Source organism: Salvelinus fontinalis, chromosome 31, assembly GCF_029448725.1.
Source record: "Salvelinus fontinalis isolate EN_2023a chromosome 31, ASM2944872v1, whole genome shotgun sequence".
NCBI lineage: Eukaryota > Metazoa > Chordata > Actinopteri > Salmoniformes > Salmonidae > Salvelinus > Salvelinus fontinalis.
The window spans coordinates 38,922,442-38,941,252 of record NC_074695.1 but is presented as its reverse complement, the minus strand read 5'-3'; the positions used below and the strand labels follow the sequence as shown (position 1 = coordinate 38,941,252).

At 40.4% G+C, this 18,811-nt stretch overlaps 1 protein-coding gene across 2 annotated transcripts in view; it reads left to right on the top strand.

Annotated features, from left to right (window-relative positions):
- LOC129830206 (DENN domain-containing protein 2D-like) overlaps positions 1-18,811 on the top strand; it is a 33,161-nt gene that overhangs the window by 4,010 nt on the left and 10,340 nt on the right. Inside the window, exons 2-6 of one of the 2 annotated variants that reach the window (XM_055892579.1) lie at positions 25-97; positions 414-500; positions 630-734; positions 13,378-13,437; positions 14,023-14,121. In XM_055892579.1, the coding sequence (XP_055748554.1) occupies positions 40-97; positions 414-500; positions 630-734; positions 13,378-13,437; positions 14,023-14,121 (409 nt within the window). In that variant the 5' untranslated portion in view covers positions 25-39. Of the gene's footprint in view, positions 1-24; positions 98-413; positions 501-629; positions 735-6,903; positions 7,127-13,377; positions 13,438-14,022; positions 14,122-18,811 lie in introns of those variants that run through there. The other variant, XM_055892580.1, reaches the window with a different exon arrangement.

Genomic DNA, 18,811 nt, shown 5'->3' with positions numbered 1-18,811 from the left:
ACTATTTCTCCCCCTCTCTTCCAGACAAAGAGAGCTAGGATGGAGGGAGAGAGGCCTCAGAGAAGAAGCTGGAGCTTTTCCTCTTTTTATTCCAAACGTGAGCATCCATGTCATTCTGTTATTCACTGGCCCAGGTGTTCAACAGGCAGATGGCACTTGCCTTGACAAAAAAATGTTTTAACTGTCTTGACGGTGTGTCAGTGTAATCATTTATTAAATAATATTTATTAATTTATTATAATATTATTTTAGCTAAGTTGATACATACAGTACTTGTATGAACATTCATCATTGCTTTCCATTTTTCGAAACTGTGATTAAACATTCCTTCATATACATGTACATCACAGAAGTTTGGTGTAATTCCAAAAGAGGTTGAAGTAAAACTTCTTGATGCTTAATGTCAATCCAAGGTAAACCGCTAACAGATGGCCAAGAGACTGGATTTAGACGGAGAGGGCTGCAGTTCTACTCCTCGGTGCGCGAGGCCTCAAGAAACGGTGAGTGGCCGTCACCTAAACATCTACCATCGCTCTCTCTTTCTCCTTCTCTCTCTGAACATGAACAGTGTTATACCGAACATGCAAGTAAAGGATGAATTGTTGTTGTTGTGGTTCTTCTTCTTCTAGAGAGGGTTCTAGAGGAGAGGGAGGAGGTTGATGCTCCTGTGACGGGCGCCTCAGGAGGACCCACCCATCTGGTCCAGCTGAGGCCAATGGCTGACCGGTTAAAGAGTAAACATACCTTACTATTCACCTAACTATTCTCAACATCATGGATGCTATGATCAAATCAAAGCAAATGTTATCTGTCACATGCTTCATAAACAACAGGTATAGACTGACAGTGAAATGCTTACTTACTGGCCCTTCCCAACAATGCAGAGAGAGAAAAAAAGAAATAATAGAAAAACATAATAACACAAGGAATAAATACACCATGAGTAATGATAACTTGGCTATATACACAGGGCACCAGTACCGAGTTGATCTGTAGGGATACGAGGTAATTGATGTAGATATGGACATATAGGTAGGGATAAAGTGATAGGCAACCGGACAGATAACAAACGGTAACAGCAGAGTATGTGATGAGTCAAAAGAGTTAGTGCTTAAAGGGTCAATGCAAATAGTTAAATAGTTTACCAATAGCTACGGGGGCAAACTATTTTAGCAGTCTTATGGCTTGGGGGTAGAAGCTGGTCAGGGTCCTGTTGGTTCCAGACTGCATCAGTACCGCTTGCTGTGCAGTAGCTGAGGGAACAGTCTATGACTTGGGTGGCTGGAGTCTTTGACCATTTTTAAGGCCTTCGTCTGACACTGCCTGGTAAAGAGGTTATGAATTGCAGGGAGCACGGCCCTAGTGATGTACTGGGCCGTACGCACTACCCTCTGTAGCACTTTGCGGTCTGATGCTAAGCAGTTGCCATACCAAGCGGTGATGTAACCAGTCAAGATGCTCTCAATGGTGCAGCTGTAGAATGTTTTGAGGATCTGAGGACCCATGACAAATCTTTGCAGCCTCCTGATGGGGAAGAGGCAGTGTTGTGCCTTGTCCACGACTGTGTTGGTGTGTGTGGACCATGATCATTCCTTAGTGATGTGGACACAGAGGAACAAAGCTCCTGACCCACTCCACTACAGCCCTGTAGATGTGGATGGGGCGTGCTCGGCCTTCCATTTCCTGTAGTCCATGATCAACTCCTTTGTCTTGCTAACATTGATGGAGAGGTTGTTGTCCTGGCACCACACTGCCAGGTCACTGACATCCTCCCTATAGGCTGTCTCATCATCGTTGGTGATCAGGCTAACCACCGTTGTGTCGCCAGCAAGCTTAATGATGGTGTTGGAGTTGTGTGTGGCCACGCAGTCGTGGGTGAACAGGGAGTTCAGGAGGCGACTAAGCACGCACCCCTGAGGGTCCCCCGTGTTAAGGGTCAGCGTGGCGGATGTGTTGTTGCCTACCCTCACCACCTGGGGCGGCCTGTCAGGAAGTCCAGGATGATGCTTCACTGTATGTGTTGGATAATGTCACATCACTAATCTGTATAGAATAAGTGTATAGGACATGTGTATAGGATAGCTTGTGCATGTAGGATCTTGCGTTAAAAAGAGGAGATGGAGAGAGGGCAATTCATGGTGAGTACCATCATTATGGAACTATTCGTTGGCATTTGATCATGTAGGCTGCTACCAAAATACAAGCTACTACCAAAATAAAAGTTCAAAATACAAGTTGGTAACATCTAAGAATGAGTTTGGAGACCTCATGTTGGTGTGTTCTTCAACTTCCTCTCACTTGCAATTCAGTCATAATTCACTGTTTTTATGTGCACTAGTAGGCCTACATAACTGTACTGAAAACAAGAAGTGTCACTTTATTTATGGCTGTGAACCAGTAATATTAGGCTATTCAAGGAAGAAAACTTAAAGAATAGGGATGAAATATGTTTTGTCTACTTTTCTTTAAAAGAAAACAACAGTGTAATTTCTTGAATTATGAATAATTCGCAATTAATGTCATATGCTTGATGATTAATCATTGTTTACCTGAGTAGGAGAAGCACACCTGTAAATGCATAGAGGGGATTTGATTAAACTGGCCCGGGTTGCACTGGGTTTTGGCCCATCACATGACTGGGGCCAAACCGATGAGGGAGGTGCGCCCTGCTCAAATCGAACAGTAATGTCTTTTCCATAAAATATATGTTCGAATTTTCAAAATAGTGAATCCCCTCATAAAAAGGCATGTGCAAGACAAACAGCTAACATGATGAGGGTCACGTTCCCCTATTCAGACGTTGCATGCATCAACCAATGCCACGTCATCGACTGTGCCATCGAGCACCAGATTGCTATAACATATGGGTCGTGCTCCCCTGCTCAGACTTTGCTGACTCATACCATATCTTACAACGTCTGGATAAGTATTTTACTTAACAGCTAACCACATATGTTATAGCAATCTGGTGCCCAACGTCAACCATTGGTTGATGCATTCCACATCTAAGCAGGGGAACGTGACCAACATGTGGTTAGCTGATATGTAAAATACCTATCCAGGCATTGTAAGATTTGGCATGTTTCAGCAACGCCTGGAAAGAGAAACGCGCCCGAAATCTTAGATAACATCCCAGCATGAGGCTCCACACATATACCCATTTTATTAGGGCTTCACATGAAACCTATTTTTATTCTTAGAACATTTTTTTTCTTGACAATGTCAACTAACTCATTCCGCTACCCAAGAATAGTAAAGCCCCCTTTACTGGCTCAAATAGCCGACTAGTCATCCTGTTAACAACCCTTAGTAAACTTCTGGAAAAAATTGTGTTTGACCAGATACAATGCTATTTACAGTAAACAAATTGACAACAGAATTTCAGCATGCTTATAGGGAAGGACACTCAACAAGCACAGCACTTACCCAAATGACTGATGATTGGCTGAGAGAAATTGATGATAAAATGATTGTGGGGGCTGTCTTTTTAGACTTCAGTGCACCTTTTCACATTATTGATCATGGTCTACTGCTGGAAAACCGTATGTGTTATGGCTTTACACCCCCTGCTATAATGTGGATAAAGAGTTACTTGTCTAACAAAACACAGAGGGTGTTCTTTAATGGAACCCTGTCAAATATAATCCAGTTAGAATCGGGAATTCCCCAGGTTAGCTGTTTAGGCCCATTGCTTTTTCAATTTTTACTAACGACATGCCACTGACTGAGTAAAGCCAGAGTTTCTATGTATGCGAATGACTCAACACTATACACGTCAGCTACTACAGCGACTGAAATGACTGCAACACTCAACAAAGAGCTGCAGTTAGTTTCAGAGTGGGTGGCAAGGAATAAGTTAGCCCTAAATATTTCTAAAACTACAAGCATTGTATTTGGAACAAAACCCTAAACCTCAACTAAATCTTGTAATAAATAATGTGGAAATTAAGCAAGTTGAGGTGACAACACTGCTTGGAGTAACACTAGATTGTAAACTGTCATGGTCAAAATATATTGATGCAGTAGTAGCTAAGATGGACAGAGAAGTCTGTCTATAATAAAGCGATGTTCTGCCTTCTTAACAACATTATCAACAAGGCAGGTCCTGCAGGCCCTAGTTTTGTTGCACCTGGACTACTGTTCAGTCGTGTGATCAGGTGCAACAAAAAAGGACTTAGGAAAATTGCAATTGGCTCAGAACAGGGCAGCACGGCTGGCCCTTGGATGTACACAGAGAGCTAATATTAATAATATGCATGTCAATCTCTCCTGGCTGAAAGTGGAGGAGAGATTGACTTCATCACTACTTTTATTTATGAGAGGTATTGACATATTGAATGCACCGAGCTGTCTGTTTGAACTACTGGCACACAGCTCGGACACCCATGCATTCCCCACAATACATGCCACAAGAGGTATCTTCACAGTCCCCAAGTCCAGAACAGACTATGGGAGGCACACAGTACTACATAGAGCCATGACTATAGGACTGATCGTCCTATAGGTGGCGCTGTTATAAGCAGTCTCACTTAAACCCTCATATCCGCGCCCCGTTTGACCTAGAGACTCAAACTATGTTTGTAGATATCTTTCCTCATGCTGGCCAAATTTGCCTTAATGGGACTTAATAAGGTCTGTCAGGATAGATTTTCGTCTGTATTGATTTTCGTCTGTATTTAACTTTTTGAAAAACGTCTTCTCATGAACCATATGTCCAAATATCTCCAAGTGGATTGGTTAAGAGATGGCTGAGTTACTTATAAATCAGGAAATCAGATTTTACGTGTCCATGTAAGTCTTTTGTAATTCCACTGCATAATGGCCTATCAATTTCAAACTGTTTAGGGTCATCAAAGACATTACCATGATGAACCATGTTAGGTTTGGCATTTGATGTCTTATAAAATAAGGAAACTATTAACAATTCACTTTTTGGATTATGTAATGCTAATGCTTAAAATAATCATAAAAAATATTATTCTCATGGACTAAAAGTCAGATTCAGTCCAAATGTTGTATCATCACAATAGTCCCTAAAGAGTTTGAGAAAATAGTGTTACTGCATTCAAAGATGGCCACACTATATCAGTAGATTCATATTAGCACATATACTAATATGAAGAAAAAAAATACTTAAAAAATCTTCTTCTCATGAACCATGAACCATGAGACCAAATTACAGCATGGTACATGTCTTAAAAACTTTTTATGGATCAAATCCCGTTAGCAGGATCGATTCGACAACATTTGGTGAAATGGCAGAGCGCCAAATTCAAATAAAATTATTAGAAATATTTAACTTTCATAAAATCACAAGTACAATACACCAAAATGAAGCTTAACTTCTTGTTAATCCAGTCAGCGTGTCAGATTTCAAAAAGGCTTTACGGCGAAAGCAAACCATGCGATTATCTGGACAGCGACCCATCATACAAATGCATGACAAACATTTTTCAACCAGCTAGGCGCGACACAAAACTCAGAAATAACGATATAATTCATGCCTTTCCTTTCAAGATCTTCTTCTGTTGGAACTCCAGTATGTCCCAGAAACATCACAAATGGTCCTTTTGTTCGATTAATTCCTTCGTTATATCCACAAAATGTCTATTTATTTGGCGCGTTTGATTCAGAAAAACACCGGTTCCAACTCGCCCAACATGAATACAAATGATCTAATAAGTTACCTGTAAACTTTGTCCAAACATTTCAAACAACTTTCCTAATCCAACTTTAGGTATTTTAAAACGTAAATAATCGATAAAATTTAAGACAGATTATACTGCGTTCAATAGCGGATAAAATGAAAGTGGAGCGAGTTCCAGGTCGCGCACCCCAAAAAAAACAGTCCACTAGGCTTGACACCCAGAAAGGAAAGGGCTACTTCTTAATTTCTCAAAGGAAAAACATCAACCAATTTCTAAAGACTGTTGACATCTAGTGGAAGCCATAGGAACTGCAAACAGAGGCCTCATAAATCTAGTATCCCATAGAAAACCAATTGAAAACACAGTCATCTCTAAAAATCAATTCCTGGATGGTTTGTCCTCGGGTTTCGCCTGCCAAATACGTTCTGTTATACTCACAGACATGATTTTAACAGTTTTAGAAACTTTAGAGTGTTTTCTATCTAAATCTACCAATAATATGTATATCCTAGCTTCTGCGCCTGAGAAACAGGCAATTTACTTTGGGCACGCTTTTCATTCGGACGTGAAAATACCGCCCCCCTATCCCAAATAAGTTTTAACTTAGTTTGTGTTGGCTGAGTTATTGACAAATCCAAAGTCTGATTTTATGTGTCCATTTAAACCACTGTAAATCCACTCCAGAGTGGCCTATCAACTTGAAACTTGTCATCGCTATCATGGATGTCCTTAAGGTACATTTGGTATTGTGTCAAAAAACAAGGAAACTATAAATAACTCATTCTTCATCTGCAATCATCTTCTCCTCTTGAACCATAAGTCAGATTCACTTCAGAATTTGTATTTAGACTCATTACATCGTCTTTCATGGTTTTGAGAAAAGATTGTTGCAGCATTCAAATATGGCGACACTGTACATATGCTAATGCTAAAAATACTTTAATATTCTAATAATGCCATCACTGATTGTGCATAATGTAAGATAGTTCTTACATGATAGAGTGCTTGCTTTGTTATCCAACTGATCTTGTGTTCTTCCTGTCATCCTGTGAACCCCGTTCATTGCTGCTCGCATCTATATTTTTACTATTGTCTTCTTGACTCACGAGATGCAATGACCTGTAATTCTACAGTTACTATCAAATGAATAGTTATACACATTGGTAGCGCGTAATTGTATCCGATGAAGCACATCCACGTGAAGGGAAAAGGGTGACAATTGCTAAAACATAGGCGCGCGCATGCGCACAGTTACAGTGCAGCTCGACTTCCAGCGAAGCCAACCCGTGAACAGCATGCGTTGTGTACTCTCCTTACGCTACAAACGGAATGAGGTCGATAAAACAAATAGTCTGAGGAAACGATCCAGGGAAATAAGATAACATTGAGTGTTAAGCCTGTGAGAGCTATGAGTGGAGATGCGGTGAAGAGGAGGATTCGAAAAACACATGGACTAAAACATATGAAGCAGAGATGGAGTGAGTAGACTATCATTACATCAACCTAATGTATAGTCTTAAAAATGTAAGTAGTTTACATCAACTGTAAAAGCTGTTTCAATGAAGTCACAACTCGCGGTCCGACTCCGCCGGTGCCAACAAGTGATAGGCTAACGCAACATTGTAGCTGTGTCATTTTCGGCCTAAAAGTTTATTTGCCGTGGGAAAATGCTTTTCAATGACAATACTCTTGTTAAGCGAGGCAAATAACCTGAACAGCTTTTCTGTTGACTTAACATGGTGTGGCCACTACGCATGAAGCTGGGCTGAGTAGCCTATAATGCCGCGTTCAAAACAACTGGGACCTCGGAAATCTTCGACTTCAGTGCGTTCAAGATAACTGGGAACTTGGGAAAAACGAGCACTGACTGGGAAAATCGCTTTGAACGGTCATCCAACTATGAATTTCAAGTCGGGAACTCGGGCATCTTTCTAGAGTTTCGACTTTCCAACCTGAACATCACTGACGTCATGATTTGACATCTTTTTTTCCTTAGCCGAGTTCCCAAATGGATTGAAAGCACCATTATTGCACCTTCCCACATGATCAGGACACTGCAAGATCTGGCATGAGAAGGCCTTGGGAAATGTACCTCTATCCATCGATGTGTGAGGGGCCTGTACTCCTCTAATTATACCATTATCCAAAATTCTACAAGGAGAAGATTGAAATACTGCACATTTTTAATTAAACTGCTGTTTTTGTCATTAGGCTAGATATTGTTAAAGCAACCCATTGGATTCAACAATACTTCTTGTAGCTACTCACCCCAACATTAGGCGTCGCTTGGAATCAAATGGGCTGTAATAGCATTAGCTAGCCTAGCATGCTGATGGAAACGTCCAGTTTAATAAAAAAAAACTATCAGTATTCCAATCATCTCGATTTACCATATATAATTTCGGAATAATTAGGAGTACAGCGACATATTCCATCCCTGGATTAAGGCATGTTTTCCCAGCCATATACCTCGCCAGGCTCTGGCTGTCCACATTTTGGTATAGCCTAAAACTGTTCAGACTAGAGTGAAGAAATACATTTACGGGGTTCTTCTTTCTAACATTGTAAATCACTTCCTTGTTGAAACATGCATTCCATATGTTTCCACTTCACTTGTGATATGTCTCAACTATATTGTTCTATTTGTAGCCCTGCTAGTTTTTTGCCTTGATTTAGTAACCCATTCTCAGTGGTGTAAAGTACTTAAGTAAAAATACTTGAAAGTACTAATTAGGTTGATTTTTGGGGTATCTGCACTTTACAGTTTATATTTGACAACTTTTACTCCACTACATTCCTAAAGAAAATAAGGTACTTTTTACCCCATACATTTTCCCTGATACCAAAAAGTACTCGTTACATTTCGATTGCATAGCAGGACAGGAAAATGGTCCAATTCACACACTTATCAAGAGAACATCCCTGCTCATCCGTACTGCCTGATCTGACTGACTCACTAAACACAAATGCTTCGTTTGTAAATTATGTTGGAGTGTGCCCCTGGCTATCTATACATTTAAAAAACAAGAAAATGGTGCCATCTGGTTTGCTTAATATAAGGAATGTGAAAGAATATACTTTTTCTTTTGATACTTGAGTATGTTTTAGCAATTACATTTACTTTTGATACTTAAGTATATTTAAAACCAAATACTTTTAGACTTTTACTCAAGTAGTATGTTACTGGGTGACAATTGGGTACTTTTTCCACCACTGCCCATGCTACAGATGATCCCTCCCTTTGAAGGCCATTGCACCTTTCAAATAAATTGCAGTTGGTCGACTAGTATGGCATTACGGGGACCTTTAACAGCTGATTGCACACATTAGGGACTGGAATGTGGCTGTTGACACACAACTAAATTAGAGACGAGAAGACTGTTTTGGTGTACATTTTTGAAGCCGCAGGACCAAAACCATGAAGCATGGACTTTAGCGAACTATTTTGGTCATATGTCAAGTGCAATAATACTTTAATAGATTACATTCAGGTAAAGGTTTAGGGAAGCAGAGAGTAAGTTTGAGAGAAAGAGGGAGTGAGAGTCATGCCAGAATAAAGTTACCTATCCCTCTTTGGATGGAGTTGAGGCTTGCTGGCTGTCAGAGATGTTGTTGTAACATGTTATATAGCCTGAGGGGCAGGCAGCACGCCCTGTGATGGAGAATGGCTGTTACACCTACGCACGATGTAAGCCTTGCTGTTCATATATTCTTCTAATGCAGTGTTTCCCAAGCCTCTTTTCAAGTAACCCAGCCAGTTCCACTTATTTTATGAATTCCTGAACTAGCCCATCTGATTCAAATACTGAAGGGCTTAGTGATTAGTTGACTAATGGAGTTTGGTGTGCAATTTTAGTTTTTTTTAAACTACGGTCAGTATTTGTTGAGTGTTTAGGTCTGAATGAAAAACCTCCTTGGAGGTCCAAGTGTGTTTCCTGTAGTGAACTTTGAAATTGGTGGTAAATAAATATGTAGGAAAAGGTGGTTGGACCACATCCAATTGCTGGACAGAAAAAAACAAATATAGGTAAAAAGTAATTTGCCAACTGTCATGTTTCCCAGCAATTTTTATTTAGATCCACACAGAGTTTATCATACTGTGTCAGGTCCAAATGATGTGCCTAGTAAATGTTTCTGCAGTGCAGCTAGCAAGAGAGCCATTTGAATAACTGTGAGAAGAGGTGTAAATTGGCGAGAAACGGTCGGTGTTCTGGTAAAAATCTGTTGAGTAGGTATGTGGTAATGATTAGGTAATGTTAGGTAACACTCTTTCTGCGTGTTAAAACATTTGTGATCATACTGAGACTGTTGAACTTAGATCAGTAAGGATAAACATAGGAGCTGTGGTAGGTTTAGGAATTAGAGCACGAGCCTCTAAAAGACCACGTTTGTTGACATCTTTCTTTTGGCAGCTCAGGAACTAGGAAAGATAGTTACGGTATTCATTTGGTGGTTGGAAAAGCAGTGGCATGTATTTGTGAATGTCAAGGGAAGCCAGGCTTCCCCCAAAAAATGACCAGGGAAAAAGACATGCAAAATAACTTATCTTTCATCTCTGTGTTTCATAAATGTCCTTCAATAGGCTGAATGTATCTCACCAGAGAAAGCATCCAAGCAAACAAAACAGCACCCCTCTGTCTTTGTGTAGCCCATCTATGCTGTCTGGTCAAAAAGTGTATGCCATTGCTGTTGCCCGTAGCATTGAATTCAAAGGAAGCCAGCGAGCATTTGGCCTCCCTTGTTAAAAAAAAATCTAAAATAATAGCTCAACTGATTGAGCTCAGCTGTGAATGGTCCTTGCGTACCAAAAAAAGTGTCACGGGAAGGCAGTTCGTATTTGGCTTCACACCAATCACATCACATTTGAAGCCAAACGTAATTTACAGAATTTTAATTGTTACATCTCATTGTGTCATTGTCTCCTGTGGTTAGCTAGCTAAAATCGACCTTTTCCTAAATTTGCCATGGATGGAGATAGGGATTTGGACTTGTGTTTTTACTTCTCCGTACTGGCCAATAATTATAATGGCTATTCTGATCCAACCACCCTGAAGAAGGCACAGTGATGCCAAAATGTTGGTGTTTTACCCAATAAATTACGGGAAGTTTATTTATATGGCCTGAGAGGATAAAAGTTCAACATGTAGCTAGATGTAGTAGGCTATTGTTAACTAGCTGGCCTGGCGCATTGTTGCCACTGAAAGGAAGTTAGGCTAGCGATCAAGCATTTTAGCCAGGTAGCCTAGGACAACAAACATTTAAAGCATATATAACAGAGTCATAAACCGTTTAGGCAACATGAAAGAGGAGGCTGACATTGGCATTTCTCTACAAATAGGGTGAGTCAACATGTTTTTTCTACTTGCGCACACACACACACACACACACACACACACACACAGTTAAATCAGTACCATGGACAGCCACATCATATTTAGCTTACGCTAAATTGACTAAATCGTTTTTGGTATCTTTTAGTTGTCACTGTATTAGACTAAGAATAGGTGATTAGATGATGAAATGGTGCTGGAATAGTGGAGGCAGAGGCTATTTTCTTTGACTTGTGGTAACTCGTGGTTCTAAATCGATAGTCCGAAAAATGTTTTGCTTGACCAAATTAACTTGCTTGACTGTTTGTTACATGCAATATGTTTTATGGACTTCGCCGGACAGGTGTTGCTCTCCGGTTTTGTGATGAAACAAAGATGTGGTTGAATTTATTCTTCCACTGTGTCTTATATAGACCTAAGGCTGAGACATCAGTCATATGAACAGGTTATAGAGAAAACAACGTAATTATCACAACACATAGGTTGTAATACAGTGCCTTTGGTAAGTATTCAGACCCCTTGACTTTTTCCACATTTTTGTTAGGTTACAGGTTATTCTAAAATAGATTTTTAAAAATCCTCATCAATCTACACACAATACCCCATAATGACAAAGCAAAAACAGGTTTTTAGAAAATGTTGCTAATTTATATAAACCAGAAATAATCACATTTTACATAATAATTCAGACCCCTTACTCAGTACTTTGTTGAAGCACCCTGGGCAGCAATTACAGCCTCGAGTCTTCGTCGGTATGACACGACAAGATAGTCACACTTGTGTTTGGGGAGTTTCTCCCATTCTGCTCTGAAGATCTTCTCATGCTTTGTCAGGTTGGATGGGGAGCGTTTTTCAGGTCTCTCCGGAGATGTTCGATCGGGTTCAAGTCCAGGCTCTGGCTAAGCCGCTCATGGACATTCAGGGACTTGTCCCGAAGCCACTCCTGCGTTGTCTTGGCTGTGTGCTTAGGGTCGTTGTCATGTTGGAAGGTGAACCTTCAACCCAGTCTGAGGTCCTAAGCGCTCTGGAGCAGGTTTTCATGAAGGATCTCTCTGTACTTTGCTCTGTGCATCTTTACCTCGATCCTGACTAGTCTCCCAGTCCCAGCCACTGAAAAACATCACCACAGCATGATGCTGCCACCACCATACTTCACCGTAGGGATTGTACAAGTTTCCTCCACACGTGACCCTTGGCATTCAGGCCAAAGAGTTCAATCTTGGTTTCATCACACCAAAGAATCTTGTTTCTCATGGTCTGAGTCCTTTTGGTGCCCTTTAGCAAACTCGAAGCTGGCTGTCATGTGCCTTTTACTGAGGAGTGGCTTCCGTCTGGCCACTCTACCATAAAGGCCTGAATTGGGGGAGTGCTGCAGAGATGGGAGAACCTTCCAGAAGGACAACCATCTCCACAGAGGAGCTCTGTCAGAGTGATTATCAGGCTCTTGATCGCCTTCCTGACCGAGGCCCTTCTCCCCCAATTTCTCAGTTTGACCAGGCGGTCAGCTCTAGGAAGAGTCTTGGTGGTTCCAAGACTTTTGCTCTGCATGCACTGTCAACTGTAGGACCTTATATAGACAGGTGTGTGCCTTTCCAAATCATGTCCAATCAAATTAATTTACCACAAGTGGACTCCAATCAAGTTGTAGAAACATCTCAATGATGATCAATGGAAACAGGATGCACCTGAGCTCAATTTTGAGTCTCATGGCAAAGGGTCTGAATACTTATTGTAAAATAAGGTTTTTCTGTTTAATTTGTAGTAAAATTGCAAAAATGTAGAAAAACCTGTTCAGTTTTTCATTATGGGGTATTGTGTGTAGATTACTTAGGATTTTTTAAATACATTTTAGAATAAGGCTGTAAAGTGAAAAAAGTCAATGGGTATGGCTTCTTTCCTGGCTTGGCTTCCCCAGTGATTTTACCCAAGCACCACTACTGTGGAAAAGTAGCCCAAGTCGCTGACGAGAGCAAATGCATAACTGAAAGCTACTTAGCTACTTGTTATTTAGCTGAGGTGTGCATGTATTTGACCTTGTGTTTCCACAGTGCTGATCTGCGACCCATAATGATGAGCAAGCATGGAAGTGAAATGTGGCACTTGTTCAGTCAGTTGGCTGGCTGTGGCACTAGTGTCCATTACTGGTTCACACATATACACTAGTTAATGCCTATTGTGTGACGAGACACATGAAATGGCAAACCATACGGTAATTTTGGCAGTAAGCCAACGTCTATTTCTTCCGAAGGTAGTGGTGTTGGATCAGTATCTATGATCCGTATTGAAATAACGTAGAACATCTGATGTTGTGGAAACATTATGACAACCCAGTTTCACAGCATTCACAGAACTACCTGCTTGAGTTGTGTTTTGACCTGTGTGTCTTTTCTCCTGTCCAGGTGAGCAACCTCAAAGCGCCGCCAATGGGAAAGAGAAAGACGCCCTGTCATTTGACCTCAGTGAGTAGCCCCATTGGGCACGGTACACCTTTTTAATTGTGACTTTACCTATATCCCTAGCAGTGTGTTCAAAAGTGGGACGTCAGGGCAAAATACACACATTAGAGATGACGTAATGATAACTCTGGAGGAACCCGTGGAGAGAAGCATCTAGCTGCAGATTATGCGGGTTTCTACCGGCTGGTCTGTGAATCTCAAAGTGGATGTTCGTGGGTCTCAGATGGTATCTTTGCATTTCATATGGTATGTGGGCGTGCAGCCTGAACTCAACATACCAGTCTGTGCCCTAGCTCTGGTCCAGGGCATTATTTTAGTGTGTTATTATTGTAGTGAACGAAGTTGGGAGAGTTAGTGTTCAGGATAAATTTAGTTTTGCACATTTTTGGATGCAATGTTAATGCCAAATCACTGGGCTCAGACCCTATTGTCCATGAGGAGTTTTGCTATTTGAGCCTAGATTAGTTAGCTGATGACTAAGCTATTAGGTCAGAGGAGCACAGTCCATATCGTTCCATTTGCTGCCTAATGAACGGGATCCTTGTGTAGGAGGTACTAATGATCTGTTGGTCCTGTGGTCCCTTCTAGGTAACGTCCGACCCAGCGAGGATGAGAAGAGTGAGAGAGGTGCCATCAAGAGGCTAAGCACCATGTGGTCCTCATTCCGGGGCAAACATGACAAAGACCGTGAGTATAAGGCTAGGGATGAAAAAATGTGTTACATTTTGCTGCCGACTAATCGAGCCTTATTAAATGGTCAACAAATAGCAAAAACAAAATCTACAGTCAAATGACCTGCCTAACAGAAAATACTATACAAGGAATTGACATTTTTCATTAGGAGCTTAATGGAAACGTGCAACAATAGCAAGCCCATAGAACAACATTTTAAATTTAGGGAAGCTATCTTTTCACTGAAAACATCACCTTTAGCCAATGAGCATTGGATGCATCTATCATCACATTTGCAGACTAATGTAAAAAAATATATATATTCCTAAAGTGATAAATATATTGCATAATCAGAAATTAGGATTGGCCCATGAGCATTGGATGCATCTATCATCACATTTGCAGACTAATGTAAAACAACTAATATTCCTAACGTGATAACTAGATTGGATAGTCATAAATTAGGATTAGCCTATAATATAACTCAATCACTGTTCGCAAAAAATGTGTTCTGAACAATGCGTTTTTCCCCCTTTGCACAGCCCCAGGTAGAGGACCATATTTTAGGAAGATCTGCCTTAAAAAAAAAAACACATTTCATGCAATTCTACGACACTTTACATGACAAGGTAGCCTACTCTGCTGACAATGACAAACTGACATCAATAAAAACGACCTTGTCTTGAATGCAACCATCTAATCTAGGCCCACGAAAAGGTGAGATACACATTGTTCAATATGACGTCCAAATTATATTGTCCTAAAATAACTTTCCAGTGGCGTTGACTCACCCAATGATAAAGACAGTGAGTATGCGTACTCACCATGGATATATATGCGTAATGCTCTCCGATAGTGCCAATAACATAGGCAATAGGCCGCTATTGTTCACTTTGGGAGTTGAGAATTTTGATAACTAAATACATATTAGAGTTGTTCCTTTGTCTTTTCTCGTATGTGTTTTTCCAGCGATTGTATTTTGAAATATTTCGATAGGCCTAGCAGTGGCGGTTCTGGGCGGGGCAGTGCCCCTGTGACAATTTTGGACCCCCTTGTGGCCCCCCTAAATGTGGAGTATGAAATAATTTTTACATAACACATTTTTGCTATCGTTCTTTTTTTACATCCGTTATTAGACAGTGGCAACGATGATGATTACAAACATGGTCTTTTGCCTGCTAATGCCTGCAATGCAGTGAAGAAAACGATGACAACAATAACGTCTAATGTAACTGGCCCCTCTAACAGTACAACTGGCCCCTCTAACAGTACAACTGGCCCCAGCTTGGCCACCCCCAGTTGAAATGGTCTAGAACCGCCACTGAGGCCTAGCACTATTTTAGATCCGTTTCACTGCCTGCCGCAACAATCCGCTCTGATATTTTCTGCTTCCAATATTGCGCACTTCCCAACTGAAGTCTATGGGCTTGTGATTTAAAACAAACCACAGCTATTTCTTAAAAGAAGCTAATGATCCTCTATGCCTAAATGATGTGGTGTAATTAATTTGAATGATTTCATTTATTTCTGTATAGACGGGAGTAGCTTAATTATATAATTTTGGCAAATTCTATTTACTTTTGGGCCCCTAGACAATTGGACGTGCCACATATTAGCAATCTTATTATTGAAAATAAAACTCCTGTAACGAAGCAGCTAATGAAACGTCATTTTCAAACATTTGCCAAAATACAATTCGCGGGGAAACACTGTTCTAAACAGCGCACCTAATACGAGCGGATTCCGATGTGACCGAGAAGAAACATCTCTGAAATGTAGAAAGAGGGGGGATCATATAGCAACAACTAGGAAGGGTTGCTAATATGACTAGGACTGTGCCTTTGGCTTCTAGACAACGAAAAAGTTGATATGAAAACCAATATAACAATCGAGAAATGCTGCTTAGTGGCATGAGGAAGTTAATTGAAAATAATTGCCACCATGTTTCTATGGTTGGATTTTGGCTAGGCTACTTTGAAGCGAGGTAAGACATGCTTCATTATTTGATGGAAGGTAAAAGGTTCAAGTTTCAGACAATTATACTGCCTAAAACTCACATTGTAAAGTGGTGGGTGACGCGCGGATCGCCTGCCTACGGTTGACTATAGCCTATGCACTCGAATGGCGAATGGGAGGCACGCTTTAATTACGAGTTGAGATTGAGAAATAAAAATAGTAGCACTTTTTAATCATGGCCATCAAAACAGTTTAACACACAATTGCATTTAGGTTATTTGTTGTGCAATGTCTAGGTTTACAAAAGCACGATTCACTACAGTACTATCTTTTTGAGGAACTGCTCTCACACTGTCTGACAGGTGGTAGCATATTCCGCTCCTCAAACTAGGCTGTGTATGCTGTGCGAGTCTGATAAATAAAATCCATGAGGACTAATGACTAATACACACGCGCCAATTTAATTCCACAAAATTATGCAAATGAACCTATAGACTGATAAGCATGACTGGTCAAATGTATTTTCAGTAACCAATTCATGGTTAACCATTAACATCCCTATATAAGGCTCCACAGAAACGCTTTGTTACTTAGAAACACTTCTTGTTTTTTTTATTAAGTACCTATTTCACACACAATACTTCCTAATTTACCAAGGCCCCGTCCAGAAATAACCCCTACCCACCTAGGGCATAGGCATTTGTGTACAGTAGATCTGAAATGATTGGATGAATGTAGTATTAGCAGAGGTAATGGCCTCACCTTACACTCTGTCTAGCTAGGTGTCATTTTTTTAGACAGGACCAACAGGTTTGCCTAACTCCAAAGTAAATTAGATCTTTGACAAGTGTGACACTGAATGATAATGGATAGGCTGGTGCAAGTCAATGGTGTTGACCGCAATCAAATTCCGCTTGACCGCAGTCAAATTCCGTTTGACCGTTTAATTACGGTAACTAGGATTTTCCAAGCTCTGATGCTACTGATGGTCATTAGTAGCCCACCAAACGTGCTTAATTACCTTGTACTCTATTGTCCCTCTGATCACTCTGACATCAATGCAAATGTTTTGGAAAATCAAATCAAACACTTCATGAGAACCTAAATTAAAAAGGAGGATCCCATCAATTTTCTATAGGCTAGGCCTACCAGGCTAGGCCTACTATCAACTTTCCTAATAATAAGTACATTGCTTCGCTTTACAACAGGAGTATAGCCTACCTGGCTGGCATGAAAATGAACCATGGGAAAAGTGTCCTCCATTCGCTATTTAAGTGCATAGATTTTTTTCCCAATGCCCCTGTTCCTAGACAGGTGCATGATAATGGTCCATTCTTAATCAAACTAATTTCACACATATATTATTTAGTACATGTAAATACATTCAATTTAAGAGTAGTCTGATGGGTGACAATATTAGCCTATCACTTGTGATACAAACACGCTGGGCATCATTCACAACTAAAGTGTCCAAATAACTTCTTAAAATAAGCATATTAATCCGCTTTACAACCAGTGTAGAGCCTAATTGGCATACATAGGCAGCACATGAGTTTTAAGTTTGGGCAAGATAAAAAAAAAAAGGCACCTTTTTATAATAAAGCATTACATGCGTAATCGCATTTGCGGTCCCTTTTGAGAACAGTGTATTCCCTCTAATTGATTCCATTTTGGAACATTTGCGCATATAGCTTATAGTGCACTGCTGCACTTATAATGTGAAGAAATAGGCTAATAGTTTATCAACATTTTAAGCTAAACGTTCTAATCTTGTACATCAGCCCCATTGCTTTAAAAAATGTTTTTGGTGTGAGTGGTTGTATTAATTTGGGATTTATCGCATCCCACAACTGTCCCAGAGTAGGTTTGGAATATATATTTATTGCACAGAAGGACAAGTTGACCAATAGAATAGGTAAACCTTTTAACTATGAGGGGTAGTAGATTGACACAGACTAGTGCTTTTGCTGTTCGTTAGGCCCACTCATCTTGTTGGCTGACAAAAAGTAGGCTAAATGTGGACAGTCCATCTAACATCTTCAATATGCACCTCGGAATTTGATAAGAGGGATGCACGCAGTTGCGTCCCCGATGTCTTTGTCTTCACTTGTAGCCTACTTCTTAGCTGAGATGCCTGTGAGAAGGACCTGGTCACGTGACAGGCATTGGCTATAAAGAATTGAGATATCTGAGAGAGCCATGTGAGTGAGAGGTTCTTCGGTGCATGGCAGCCAGGAGAAGGGAATTATAATTATTATAAATAGCCCAAGGGCACAACGGCCACTTTGGCCACAAAAGTCATGGATTCTTTTGGGGGCATTACGACCACACAAGGGGGATGCCGATGGGAAATTCGAGGGCTGGTGAGAATATTATCAAGTGCTTGTCAAATTGTGAATGAGAGACTGATGAAGTGTGTGCAGCCTGCACAAGAAACAAATCAGAGTTCATGCCTTTCATGCACATTTTTTCAAATCATCATTAGTCGCATCATGCAGACTGTATTAAAAATCAACTAAAGTTACATAAATAACTCTAAATGAAGCATATAGGAGAACCTGTTTCTTTGTTAACTGCTCAACACAGAGTAGCCACGTGCACTACCTTGGAAATCGTTTGGAGAAAATATCCTTTCAATTTTATTCAGCTATGTTCAATTGTATTCTTTATACTCTAAAATAATTAAAATAATGCCACAGAATTTTAAGCAAATCTTGTCTGCTAAATGAACTAATGTAGCCCACAGCCA